Source organism: Lynx canadensis, chromosome F1, assembly GCF_007474595.2.
Source record: "Lynx canadensis isolate LIC74 chromosome F1, mLynCan4.pri.v2, whole genome shotgun sequence".
In the NCBI taxonomy this organism is placed as follows: domain Eukaryota; kingdom Metazoa; phylum Chordata; class Mammalia; order Carnivora; family Felidae; genus Lynx; species Lynx canadensis.
The window spans coordinates 68,545,087-68,559,727 of record NC_044319.2 but is presented as its reverse complement, the minus strand read 5'-3'; the positions used below and the strand labels follow the sequence as shown (position 1 = coordinate 68,559,727).

Below are 14,641 nucleotides of genomic sequence, written 5' to 3'. Positions count from 1 at the left end.
TTTAACAGATATATTCAGAGCATTCTATCCCAAAACAGCAGAATATACATCCTTTTACAGTGTATGTGGAACATTCTCCAGAATAGATCACACATATTAGGCCACAAAACAAGCATCAACAAATTCAAAAAGACTGAAGTCATATGCATCTTTTCTGACTACAATGCTATGAAACCAGAAGTCAACCACAAGAAAAAATCTGGAAAGACCACAAATAGGTGAAGGTTAAATAGACAATGAATGGGTCAACCATGAAATAAAAGAAATAAAAAAGTACACAAAAACAAATGAAAATAAACCACAATGGTTTGAAACCTTTAGGATGTAAGAGTGGTTCTAAGTTTATAGCAATACAGGCGTACCTCAAGAAGCAAGAAAAATCTCAAATAAACAATCTAATCTTACACTTGAAGGAACTAGAAAAAGAACAAACAAAACCTAAAACCAGCAAAAGGAAGGAAATAATAAAGATTAGAGCAAAAATAAATGATATAGAAACTGAAAAACAAGAGAACAGACCAATGAAACCAGGAGCTGATTCTTGGGGGAAAAAATTGATAAACCTCTAGTCAGACTTATCCAAAAGAAAAGTTGAAGGACCCAAATAAATAAAATCACAAATGAAAGAGAAGAAATAACAACCAAAACCACAGAGATACAATTATAAGAGAATATTATGAATAACTAGATGACAACAAATTGGACAACCTAGAAGAAATGGATTAAATCCTAGAAACATATAACCTACCAAAACTAAAACAGGAAGAAATAGGAACATTGCACACACTGATTACCAACAATGAAACTGAATCAGTAATCAAAAAACTGCCAACAAACAAAAGTCCAGGGCCAGATGGATTCAGAGGTGAATTCTACCAAAAATTTAAAGAAGAATTAATACCTATTCTTCTGGGGGTGCCTCAGTGGCTTAGTTAAGTGTCTGACTCTTGGCTTTGGCTCAGGTCATGATTTCACAGTTTGTGAGTTCGAGCCCCACACCAGGCTCTGTGCTGGCAGTGCGAAGCCTGCTTGGGATTCTCTCCCTCTCCTTCTCTATCTGCCCCTCCCCATTCGTTCTCCCTCTCCCTCTCTTAGATAAACATTAAAAAAATTTTTTTAAAAACCTATTCTTCTGAAACTATTCCAAAAAATAGAAAAGAAAGTAACAGGAGCACCTGGATCACTCATTCATTTAAGCGTCAGACTCTTGATTTTGGCTTAGATCATGACATCACAGTTCAGGACTTCAAGCCCCAAGGTGGTCTCCGCATTGACAACATGGAGTCTGCCTGGGAGTCTCAGTCTCCCTTTTTGTCTGCCCCTCCCCTACTTGTGTGCTCTTTCTCTCTCTCTCTAAATATAAATAAACTTTAAAAATTACTGAAATTCACAATAGAAAAAGAAATTACAGAATCATCTTTTTTTTTAACATTTACTTTTGAGAGATAGAGACAGAGTGTGAGCAGGGGAGGGGCAAAGAGAGAGGGAGACACAGAATCCGAAGCAGGATCCAGGCTCTGAGCTGTCAGCACACAGCCCGATGCGGGGCTCGAACTCACAGACCCAGAGATCATGACCTGCAAAGTCGGATGCTTAACTGACTAAGCCACCCAGGTGCCCCAAAATTACGGAATCATCTTAACGTTTGCAGGAAATATACACTGAAATATAACATTCATTCATCTAGGATATGGGAACTTAGGAATAAAAGGAAATTTCAGTAATTTGAAAGGGCATACCTTTAAAAAAATTTTTTTTAATGTTTATTTATTTTTGAGAGAGAGAGAGAGATAGAGAGAGGCAGAGTGTGAGCAGAGGAGGGGCAGAGAGAGAAGGAGACACAGAATCTGAAGCAGGCTCTAGGCTCTGAGCTGTCAGCACAGAGCCCCATGCGGGGCTTGAACCCATGAACCGTGAGATCATGCCCTGAGCCGAAGTCGGACACTTAACTGACTGAGCGCCCCAGGCACCCCTGAAAGGGCATATTGTTTAAAGAAACTAAACATCACACTTAACAGAGAAAAGGCTTTCCTTTGAGATCAGAAACATTATTACCATGTCTGTTTGGCATTGTACTGGAGATTGTGAATAAGGCAAGAAAAAAAAAAAAGGCATTACGATTGGAAAAAGTGGGTATTGGATTAGGACAGGAAAGAATCAAATCTGTCAATTACAGATGATATGATATAAAATATAAGTGATTCTATACATAAATTATTAGAATTATTGGGGTACCTGGGTGGCTCAGTTGGTTAAGTGTCTAACTCTTGGTTTTGGCTCAAGTCATGATCTCAAAGTTTTGTGGGTTCAAGCCCTGTGTCAGGCTCTGCACTGAGAGCACAGAAACTGCTTGGGATTCTCTCTCTCCCTCTCTGCTCCTCCCCTGTTCCCTTTCTCTCTCTCAAAATAAATAACTTAAAAATAAAAAGGGTTCAGAGCCACTTTATTTATTATAGCCAAATACTAGGGGGAAAAATGTCCTTCAATAGCTGAATGGTTAAAAAACTCTAGTGTATCAATACAATGGAATATAACTCAGCAGTTTTTAAATTCTATATTGATGCATGTAACAATCTAGATAAATATTAAGGGCATTATGTTTAGTACCTTCAGTTTTTCATCCATCCCCACAATCAATTTTAGAACATTTTCATTACACCAAAACCAAACCCTACACCTTAGCTGTCACTCTCCAAGCCCTCCACTCCCTCCCCCAGCCCTAGATGACCGCTTCCTCTCCTAGCCCTAGCTGACCACTGCTTCCCCCAGTCCTAGCTGACCACTCCCCTCTCCCAGCCCTAGGTGACTGCTCCCTCCCCCAATCCTAGGTGACCACTGCCTCCCCCAGTCCTGGGTGACCACTCCCTCTCCCATCCCTAGCTGACCACTCCCTCCCCCAGTCCTAGGCGACCGCATTTACTGCTTTCTGTCTATGGATTTGACTGTTTTTGACATTTCACGTAAATGCAATCATGCAACATGTGGCCTGTGTCTGGCTTTTTCACTCAGCATAATGTTTTCAAGAATTACCCATGCTGTAGCATATATCAGTACTTGTTTTCTATTGCCAAATATTCCATTGTATGGAATATGGATGTACCATAATTTATTATCTACTCCTCAGCTGATGAACATTTGGGTTGTGTCCACTTTCTACTATAAATAATGCTATGAACATTCATACACAAGCTTTTGAGTCAAAATGTTTTCACGTTTCTTGCATATATACATAAGAGCAGAATGGCCGGGTAACACAGTAGTTCTGTATTTTGTCTGTTGATAACTGCCAGGTGTTTTCCAAAGCAGCAACACCATTTATTCACTTACACACATTCCCCCCAAGAGTGTGTAAGGGTTCAAATTTCTCTACATGCTTATCAATACTTGTCATTGTCTGTCCTCCTTATTTTCAGCCAGTGGGTGTCAAGTGGTATCTCATTATGATTTTGATTTGAATTTTCCTAATGACTAATTATGTTGAACATGTTTTTATATGTTTATTGGCCATCTGTACATCTTGTCCTATGTACTATTTCTATAACTTCCTGTAAATCTATAATTCCAAAATAAACAGTTTAAGAAAGTTATTAATGATAACTTTTCCTCCAAAATGGTTAAGTGCTCCAATATATTCAATGAAGACTTTCCAATTTCGGACCATACATAATCCACATTTTAATCCCAACACAAAAAAGATGAATTACTATCTCTTGACTAGGTATTAAGGAAACTAGGAAAACCCAAGAACTGTCTCTAGCCTCACCAAATTAAGAGTATAGTAGGCGTCAGGGTGCCTGGGTGGCTCAGTTGGTTAAGCATCTGGCCTCAGCTCAAGTCGTGATCTCACAGTTCGTGAGTTCGAGCCCCACGTCAGGCTCTGTGCTGGCTCAGAGCCTGGAGCCTGCTTCAGATTCTGTGTCTCCCTCTCTCTCTGACCCTCCCCTGCTCGTGCTCTCTCTCTCTCAAAAATAAACATTAAAAAAATTTTTTTTTAGTGAAGCTTTATTTAAAAAAAAAAAGAGTACAGTAGGTGTCAATTACAATTTCCACACCAAATCTGAACTTGATGAACAGCATAATTAGGCAAAAATATCAAAATAAAAACAATTTTTAAAAGAGTAAGGGTGTGGGGCACCTGGGTGAGTCAATCAGTTAAGCATCTGACTTCAGCTCAAGTCATGATCTCTCAGTTCACAAATTTGAGCCCGCGTCGAGCTCTGTGCTGACAGCTCAGAGCCTGGAGCCTACCTCAGATTCTGTGTCTCCCTCTCTCTACCCCTCCCCTACTTGTACTCTGCCTCTTTTGCTCTCTCTCTCTCTCAAAAATAAACATTAAAAAAATAAATAAAAATAAAGAGGTGATGGTGAGAGCTCATTTTAAAACATTTTTTAAAAAGCAGGATCTTTGGGATTGAAGAATGATTCTAGAATAGTGTCAAATTGCCAGAAATGCCATACAGTGTACAAAAAAAAATCACTGGGATTAAATATTATTGAAAAAACTGAGGGGGTGCCTGGCTGGCTCAGTTGGTACAGTATGTCACATTTTTTTTATTAAAATTTTTTTTAATGTTTATTTATTTTTGAGAGAGAGCATGAGCAGGTGAGGGGCAAAGAGAGAGGGAGACACAGAATCTGAAGCAGGCTCCAGGAGCTGTCAGCACCCACGAACTGTGAGATCATGACCTGAACGAAGTCAGGCACTTAACTGACTGAGCCACCCAGGTGCCCCAGGGTATGTCACTCTTGATATCTCAGGGTCATGAATTCAAGCCCTATGTTGGGTGTAGAGATTACTTAAAAAAAATTTTTTTTAATATTGAAAACAAAAGAGGGGCACCTGGGTGCCTCAGTCAGTTAAGTGTCCGATGTCAGCTCAAGTCATGATCTTATGGTTCCTGAGTTCGAGCCCTGCATTGGGCTCTGCACAGTGCAGAGACTGCTTGGAATTCTCTCTCTCTCCTTCTCTCTCTCTGCTCCTCCCCTACTTGCACTCTCTCTCAAAATAAATAAGTAAACTTAAAAAAAAAAAAACTGTTGAGTAAATATTGTTGAAAAAACTGGACATATTTTACTAATGAATGTAAACCTAAAATTGATATAAGTAACCCAAACACCATTTAACAAATACTTATTTCTGCCAACGACATGTTAGTCACTCTGTTAGATGTTAGGGCAACAGTTGTGAACAAAGTAGGCATAATCATTGCCCTCAAAGTTTATAATGTGATAAAAGGAGCAAATAATAACAGTAAGATATGATGAATATTATGACCCGGGAAGTTTGGGAGTTCTGAGAATATATATGAAAGGGGAAAACAGGCCTGAAGAAGTGATGTTTCACACTGAGTACACAAAGTATTATAGACAAAAGAAACTATATTTGTTTATAACAATGAAAATAAACAAATGGAAAGGAAACTTAGAGGCAAAAAGGAAGAATGCATTTTCTAGAAACTGGAAGTTCAGTGTGGTTGATACATAATGGAGAGAGAGTGACAAGACCTGCAACTGGAAAAGTTGTCTTGGGCCAATCATTCAGGTAGAGTCACAAAATTAAATTCCCACAGCACTTTTTTTTAATGTTTATTTATTTTTGAGAGAGAGACAGAGCGCAAGCAAGGGAGGGGCAGAGAGAGAGGGAGACACAGAATCCGAAGCAGGCTCCAGGCTCCCAGCTGTCAGCACAGAGCCTGACATGGGGCTTGAACTCATGAACCATGAGATCATGGCGTGAGCGGAAGTCTGACACTTAACCAACTGAGCCCATGCAGGCACCCCTAGACAGGCCTATTAAGCTGAATATGAAATAATAGTGAATGGAGGGAAACAGCAGAATTAAAAGCATAGTCTAAATGGTGTGGCCACTGTCTATCCCAGTTAATCATTGTCAGATTCTTTTTTTCTGTTTGGAGAGAGTGCAAGTTGGGGAGGGGCAGAGGGAAGGGGACACACGATGCGAAGCAGGCTAACAGCAGAGAGCCCAACTCGGGGCCTGAACTCACAAACAGTGAAATCATGACCTGAGCCTAAGTCGGATGCTCAACCGACTGAGGGGATGCCCATCCGGATGCCCCTCTCAGATTTTCATATAACCTAGAGAAGCAGAAATCCTAGGTTTTATTTAAATTAAGGGGCACCTGGGTGCCTCAGTCGGTTAAGCATCCATCTCAGGCTCAGATCATGATCTCCTGGTCCATGAGTTCAAGCCCCATGGTTGGGGTCTGTGCTGACAGCTCAGAGCCTGGAGACTGCCTCAGATTCTGTGTCTCCCTCTCTGTCCCTCCCCGGCTCACACTCTGTCTCTCTTTCAAAAATAAACATTTAAAAAATTAAAATAAAAAAAAAGAAACTGTCAAATAAAAAGAATAAGTAAAAAATAAATAAAATTTCTCAATTAAAAAGAAGTTTTTGGGGCACCTCATTCAGTTGAGCAACTGATGCTCAGGTCATGATCCCAGGGTCATGGGATTCAGCCCCACATCTGCTCTGTGCTAAGCCTGGAGCCTGCTTAAGATTCTCTCTCTCTCTCCCTCTTCCCCCCTCCCATTCATGCTCTCTTGCTCTCTAAAATAAGTAGGTAAATAAAAGGTCAAAAAAATAAATAAATAGAAAGTTTGCACGCCAAAATAAAAAGACCACAAACCAAGATATAGGCTAGAGATCACCCCGTTTGTGATCTCTGTCATGGAGGGCCCTATTAAAACCATATTAAGGAGTTTTAACTTTACCTTAAAACCAATGGGATGCCACCAAAGGAATTTAAACAGTAAACACACAATTTCTGTAGTTTTTAGAATATGGTTCCAGCTAGGGGTGATACCAGAGGTAGGAATACCCATTAAAAAACTGCTATACAGGGGCGCCTGGGTGGCGCAGTCGGTTAAGCGTCCGACTTCAGCCAGGTCACGATCTCGCGGTCCGTGAGTTTGAGCCCCGCGTCAGGCTCTGGGCTGATGGCTCGGAGCCTGGAGCCTGTTTCCGATTCTGTGTCTCCCTCTCTCTCTGCCCCTCCCCCGTTCATGCTCTGTCTCTCTCTGTCCCAAAAATAAATAAAAAACGTTGAAAAAAAAAAATTTAAAAAAAAATAAAAAAAAAACTGCTATACAGGGGTGCCTGGGTGGCTCAGTGGATTAAGCGTCCGACTTTGGCTCAGCTCATGATCTCATGGCTTGTGAGTTCAAGCCCCACATCAGGCTCTCTGCTGTCAGCAAAGAGCCCACTTTAGGTCCTCTTACCCCTCCTCTCTCTGCCCGTCCTCCACTTGCACACGTGCTCAAGCATGCTCTCAAAAATAAACATTTTTTAAAAAGTTAAGAAAAGGGGTGCCTGGGTGGCTCAGTTGGTTGAGTGTCCGACTTCAGCCCAGGTCATGATCTCGCGGTCCATGAGTTCGAGCCCCACGTCGGGCTCTGTGCTGACAGCTCAGAGCCTGGAGCCTGTTTCAGATTCTGTGTCTCCCTCTTTCTGACCCTCCCCCATTCATGCTCTGTCTCTCTCTGTCTCAAAAATAAATAAACGTTAAAAAAAATTGTTAAAAAAATAAATAAAAAGTTAAGAAAGAAAAAAGAAACTGGAGTACTTGGGTGGCCCAGTGGATTGAGCTCAGAGCCTGGAGCCTGCTTCGGATTCTCTGTCTCCCTCTCTCTCTGCCTCTCCCCTGCTCGTATTCTATCTCTCAAAAATAATAAAACATTAAAAAAAATAAAAATTAGGGACGCCTGGGTGGCTCAATCAGTTAGAAGTCCCACTTTGGCTCAGGTCATGATCTCACAGTTTGTGAGTTCAAGCCCTGCTTCGGGCTCTGTGCTGACAGCTCAGAGTCTGGAGCCTGCTTCCGATTCTGTGTCTCCCTCTCTCTCTGATCTTCCCTGGCTCACACTCTGTCTCTCTCTTTCTCAAAAATAAATAAACATAAAAAAAAAAAACAAACGTGAGGGGCTCCTGGCTGGCTCAGTTGGTAGAGCATTCAACTCTTGATCTTGGGGTCATGATTTCAAGCCCTAGAGATTGCAAAAGGAAGGAAGAAGGAAAGAAGGAAGAAAATTGCTATGAAGGTCTAGGTGAAAATCACCATGGGAATAGTAAAAAATGGGTTGGGAGACATTCACAAGAATTGACATGGCATTCAACAGTGTACTGAATGTAGCAGGTGAGGGGGAAGGAAGAGTCAAGGGCCACTCGGGATCTGTCTTAAATAACCAGATGAAAGGATCTGTGAAGAACAAATAGGTTTGGGAGATGGAGATAAATTTGGCAGGCTGTTAAAAATCAGAAACTTAATCAGAAATCTGGCATTATGTCATATAAAAATTAACCAAAAGAAAAAAATGTACAAAGAAATTCAGTTATGGCATTTATAAGAATAAGAAATGGAAACAATGCAAAAAGTTTAAGGTTGGTGGCATGGCCAAATACACTGACGTATTAATCCTTTGGATTTTCGGAATAGAAAGTACTCTATGTGGATCTGACAACACAAAGAAATGTGCACATGAATATGTATTTTATTTTATTTTTATTTTTTATTTTATTTTAAGCAAACTTCACGCCCAGTACAGAGCCCAGCTGAGATCATGAGTTGGATGCTTAACCGAATGAGCCATTCAGGTACACCCAAATAATTTTTTAAAGGAACCTCAAATGGTGAATGTATACACAATGACCAGAAATGCAAATATGAGCAATAACAAACACTGCAACAGGAAATCTGTACAGGTATAAACTACCAAGTATACGGTTTATCGTCTTCTTTTTCATTTTTATTGAAAGATACAGGTGGAATATGCCACGTATCTGCTTGCAAATCAACAAGTCATCCAAGCCTCATCAGGGTTCTCAGGATTTAAAGATTATCCTTTAAATTCCCACCTGGTAGGGGCGGCTGGGTGGCTCAGTCGGTTAAGCAACTGACTCTTGATTTTGGCTCAGCTCATGATCTCACGGTTCACGAGTTCGAGCCCCACGTCCAGCTCTAGGCTGAGAGTGTGAAGTCTACTTAGGATTCTCTCTCTCCCTCTCTGTCCCTCCCCTGCTCTCGCTCTCTCTCAAAAAATAAACTAATAAAAAAATTTTGAATTAAATAAAAATAAATTCCTACCTGGTAAATGATAGAAGTCAGGGATGCATTTATCAGCACGATACCACTTTTCAGGGCTTTTACCACATGATAAGATCCATTCACCGTAGTGAGCTGCTCTTCAAAGTACTCCTGTAGGAACTGGAACATAATCCTGAGATTCTGAAAATTAGCCCAACAGCAATACAAAACTGGAGATGTTTTTTCACTAACTCCATCTTAACCCCAAAGCATTAAAAAAAGGTGTGGATATGCATTCTAGGGATAAATGAAAATAATACCTTTGCTCTGATCATGGAAAGTATCTCGTCATAGAAAGTCAGAAAGATGTAATTTTAAAATGATACTAATTTTTCAAAGATTCATTAATGGCAAGTGATCAGAAATAGAAAGAGTCAAACTTTATGCAAATTTGGGTATAATTTTTGCCTTTCCATACGTTGGCAGTTTTCATGGAAAACAAAAGGGCGCTGAAACATGAGTGCCGCACTGCTGTCTGTGGCGCCACTGATCCTCGCCCCACGCCGCTGGGGGTGACCAGCTCTAAGGGAGTCGGTGAATGAGACCTCTCCACCTCTTTTCTAGAATTATCACTGAACTATATATTTTACTTCTGGTTTAGGATTTCTCAAGGACAGAACTATTTAATGACAACCATAAAGTAGTAACTTTAAAAGTAAAATCTGGAAGCAAAAGAAAAAAACCCCTTCCTAGCCAGAAAGATGGCCCACTCAAGAAGTCATCCACAAGAGGGGCTAGAAAAATACAAAAAAGACACTCACATCTGAAATATAGACCTTCGTGCTGCTTTTATCAAACACTTCTACTGTAATGACATACACCTGTCCCACCTCTAGACTCCACCGGTCTCCAGGTTGGACTGTGAAATCTGTACACAAATCAAGAAACAAAGGTATCAGAAGAGGTCAACATTTTTCTACAATGAATTAAAAAATACAAACTTATAAAAATGATTCAATGTCCAAAATTTGCTAACAGATGGACATGGTTTCCAAGGTTGACCTTTTGGTTCCCTCCATCAAGTTGTATAATAATTTGGAGTTCTAACTGGCTTCACTTAGTTCAACTCAGGTATAAAGAAACACTCTCACTTATATCTGCATACCAAGCAAACCACAATTTTGCTCATTCCTAATGTGTCAGGCTTCTTTTTCAAAATGAAGATTTCAGCTTCTTCACGTAATACTAGATTCATATGACCTAAGGACATTAGTATTCTTCTTTCTTTGCATAAAGTCTCTTTTCCTAACCCAATATTGTATCACATGGATCTTCCTATTTTTCACCATCTGTTTCAAGATGCTTCACTCTTGCAGACAGCATGTAACCATCATAACAGTGTGAGAAAACATGTCAAAAGAAGTTTAAATTCGAAGGTTAAAGAGGTACTCTAAGGGTGCCTGGGTGGCTCAGTTGGTTGAGCATCCGACTCTTGATTTTGGCTCACGTCATGATCCCAGGGTTATGGGACTGAGCCCTGCATAGAGCTCCGTGCTGAGTGTGGAACCTGCTTGAGATTCTCTCTCTCCCCCTCTGCTCCTCCCATGCATGCACGTGCTCTCTCTCTCTCTCAAATAAAAATAATAATAATAAAAGCACTCTAGTTTCTAATGCACTCTTTCTAGTGAAATAGTTTAAGCTATTCATTTCTCTTAAAATTATTATCTAAAAATACCTAAAAATCCAGGCTCTACAACATATATGGTGCAATTTGGGAGTCCAGACACGGATCTCATATGGACATCTTAATTTCTTCTTAAGAAAATCATATGAACCAGAGTTGGGTGAAAAGACAGATGTGAACTACCAAAGAAAAAAATAAATGTACAAACAGAAACAAACAAAAATCCTATCTTTTATTATCTTTTGGAAAGCAGAAACTTAAATGTGTACACTTCTGAGAAAAGTCTGAGGGACGCAGTCATCACAGGAATCAAGTATTCTTGAATTTCAAATTTAAAGGAAATGGAATGATAGAAAAAAGATCATGGTCCATGCTTTTAACATTCATTTAGCTGCCAGGGTGCCTGGGTGGCTCAGCTGGTTGAGCATCTGACTATTGATTTCAGCTCAGGTCATGATCTCCTGTTGTGGATTTAAGCCCCACTTTGGGCTCTGTGCTGACAGCACAGAGCCTGCTTGGGATTCTCTCTCTCTCCCTCTCTGCCCCTCCCCCACTCGTGCTTGCTCTCTCCCTCTCAAAATAAATATTTAAAAAATTAAAAATGAATTACTCTCAACTCAGTTTAACAAATATTAATTAAGCATCTACTGCAGAAAATACCATACCGTCTTTTCTCAATTATTCATGTGGAAATAGGAAAGAACAAATTAAGTAAAATTCACACAAGTTTCTTCAAACTGTCTTCCTCCCATCTCCTAATGATAATTTAACTGAGGTTGCAAATAAGTACTGAAATCAACAGATCCCAAGTTCCAACTATTCTTTTCTCTACCTACCCTTTGTTAGAAATTATGATGATAATAATTTATAGTTCTTTGTGAAAAATAAAACTATACAAAATAAGTATAATTTTACCAAATCATTTTATCAAGGAACATGTCTAGTATGCTCAGGGAAACATAGATCAGCAGCTAAAGCTTGAAAAGGATACTTTTATGGACAAAGACAAGGTTAGTTTGGCCCAGTTGGACACCAGTCACTGTGGCTGTCTTCTCATCCAGTAATGCCACCTTCCCGGAAAGAGACCCATTAAATGCAATTCTGTGGTCTTGCATTTCCAGTGTGTAGTGTTCTAAGGGGAACTCCACCTCTGTAAGACATGAAAAATACATACAACAGCATACTGTTGCATTAGAAGAGGAAAATCAGGAAGCAGGCCTAAATAAGAGTATGATCTACTTCTAATTTCCTTCCCACTATGATGAATTTCAACATTTAGCCATTTTGGGGGAGAATACTACATGAGTTAACTGTTGACCTTGCTTGCATTCTTAAAAACCAGTGAACTGAAAGTAGCAGGGAGGATCTCCACTAAGTAAGGAAAGGACTAATGCTAATGGATCCAATGCACACTTTATAAACTGAATGGGACTTCTGGGATCATTAGAGTGTTGAGTTTTCAGTTAATGAACTGAGCTTCTCAAGAAACAACTTTCGTGGGGTGCCTGGATGGCTCAGTCAGTTAAGCGTCTGACTTTGGCTCAGGTCAGGATCTCACGGTCTGTGAGTTCGAGCCCTACATCAGGCTCTGTGCTGACAGCTCAGAGCCTGGAACCTGCTTCAGATTCTGTGTCTTCCTCTCTCTCTGCTGCTCCCCCATTGACACTCTGTCTCTCTCCCTCTCAAAAATAAATACACATTTTTTTAAATTAAAAAAAAAAACTTTTGCAAAAATCATTCAAGTCCCTCTGGTAAAGTTTCCTCACTTGCCCTATTAAAACTAGTAACAGGGGCGCCTGGGTGGCTCAGTTGGTTAAGCATCTGACTTCGCTCAGGTCATGATCTCACGGTTTGTGAGTTTGAGCCCCATGTCAGGCTCTCTGCTGACATTGTGGAGCCTGCTTGGGTTATTCTCTCTCTCTCTCTCTCTCTCTCTCTCTCTGCCCTACCCTGCTTGTGCTCTCATTCTCAAAATAAAAGAAATAAACTTAAAAAAAAAAACAAACTAGTACCAGAATTCAGAAGTCCATAGGCACTGATGCTAAGCATTAGCCTGTTCAAGATATGGGGACCATCTCTATCCAATATTATCTCAGGTATATAGCACTTTAGAAATACTTTATCACAAAATCTAAAAACATAAAGTATGTGTATACATAAGGTGGAGCTGCTTCTCTTACTGTCAGCAGGAAGGATTTGGGAAATGTTAAGTCTTAGGAAAAGATAAATCACCTTACCTGTCATTCTTCCCTGCACCATTTTTGCAACTCGGTATTTAATATATGCTCCTACTAAGAGATAAATATCATGGGATGGTATAAGAAATATATTCTCCAAAACCAGCAGACGTATCAATGCTGCTGCCATGTTCTAAAAGAGGAAGGAAAAAAACAGGTTCCATAGGCAAAATCCTGAAGGTCATCTTGCTTGTTAAAAATTTACCTCTTACAAGTTTCTTTTAAAATATCTTATAGAGGGGCGCCAGGTGGCTCAGCTGCTTGAGCATCGGACTTTGGCTCAGGTCATGATCTCACAGTCCGTGGGTTTGAGCCCTGCACTGGGCTCTGTGCTGACAGCTCAGAGCCTGGCATTTGCTTCAGATTGGTGTCTCCCTCTCTCTCTGCCCCTCCCCTGCTTGTGTTCCATCTCTCTCTCTCTAAAATAAATAAACACTTTAAAAATAATAAAATATCTTACAGATATTTAAAAATTCTTTCCTGGGGTGCCTGGGTGGCTCAGTTGGTTAAGTGCCTGACTCTTGATTTTGGCTCACGTCATGATCTCACGGTTTTTGAGTTCAAGCCCCACACTGGGCTCTACACTGACAGTGCGGAACCTGCTTGGGATTCTCTGTCTCCCTCTCTCTCTCTCTGTCCCTACCCCACTCACACACTTCTCAGAATAAATAAACTTAAAAAAAAATTAAGAAAAACAGACACCCAAATGACTGAGCAACCCAGGCACCCCTCAAATGACTTTTCAATTAAATGACCAATTACTGACCCAAATCATATCAGATTAGAGGGCTTCCACTATAGATAAATATAAGAAACAATTGCTTTCGGGGTGCTTGGGTGGCTCAATCAGTTAAGTGTCCTACTCTTGATTTCAGCTCCAGTCATGATCTCACGGGTTCGTGGGATTGGGCTCTTCACTGACAGTGTGGAGACAGTTTGGGATTCTCTCTATATATACCCCTCTCCAGCTTATGCTCTCTCTCTCAAAAATAAACGTTAAAAAAAAAATTATATTCCACGGGCAAGGTTCTTTAAGTTTATGGCACAAACTTTTTACCTTGTAGAATGGTTCATAAATTCGAACTTTTACAACAGCAGCACCAGTTCTGATCCCAGACACCAAAATCATATCTCCTTGTTTCTCTTCTTTTTCCATCTCAGCTATATACACTGGGGGAGAGTATTCTGCTTCAGAGTATTTCAGAATCCTTAAGAGATAAGACAAAGTTTGTTTCTAGTGTAATCAAATAAGGAGTCATCTTCCAAAAGCCCCTAAGAGACTTTAAACAGTCTCTTCAAAGTCTATACAGCGTAAAAAAGTTTTAAACTGTGTTTTCCATAGGATTAGATAGAACAAAAGTATTTAATTTGCCTGTGGCTAACACTGTTGTCGGACTAACACTTGGGACTGTCTGAGAGCAATTTCTTAGCACTAAAGACAAAATTTCATACTATCATCCATTCACTCACTGTATTTCAGCATGTGCAGACAGCATGCTCAACAAAACCGCCAGAAGATACACCTGGTTCAAACAATTATATAGTCCTAAGCTCACGAGTTCCTCTGCAGTGGTTCAAATTAAATGATCATAAAGTACCTATGCCCACACCATATGTCATTGTATCAAAGACATTTCCCCCTGGCAAATTTATCTGTTCCAAAAAAGCCCAGATGGCAGG

At 40.2% G+C, this 14,641-nt stretch overlaps 1 protein-coding gene across 1 annotated transcript in view; it reads right to left on the bottom strand.

Annotated features, from left to right (window-relative positions):
• The window catches only part of NUP210L (nucleoporin 210 like), an 83,389-nt gene that overhangs the window by 56,476 nt on the left and 12,272 nt on the right, over positions 1-14,641 (bottom strand). Inside the window, exons 5-10 of the mRNA XM_030302164.1 lie at positions 14,019-14,169; positions 12,962-13,094; positions 11,716-11,874; positions 10,776-10,844; positions 9,862-9,968; positions 9,101-9,241 (exon numbers count right to left, since the gene is read on the bottom strand). Coding sequence (XP_030158024.1) covers positions 9,101-9,241; positions 9,862-9,968; positions 10,776-10,844; positions 11,716-11,874; positions 12,962-13,094; positions 14,019-14,169 — 760 coding nt within the window. The remainder of the gene's footprint in view (positions 1-9,100; positions 9,242-9,861; positions 9,969-10,775; positions 10,845-11,715; positions 11,875-12,961; positions 13,095-14,018; positions 14,170-14,641) is intronic.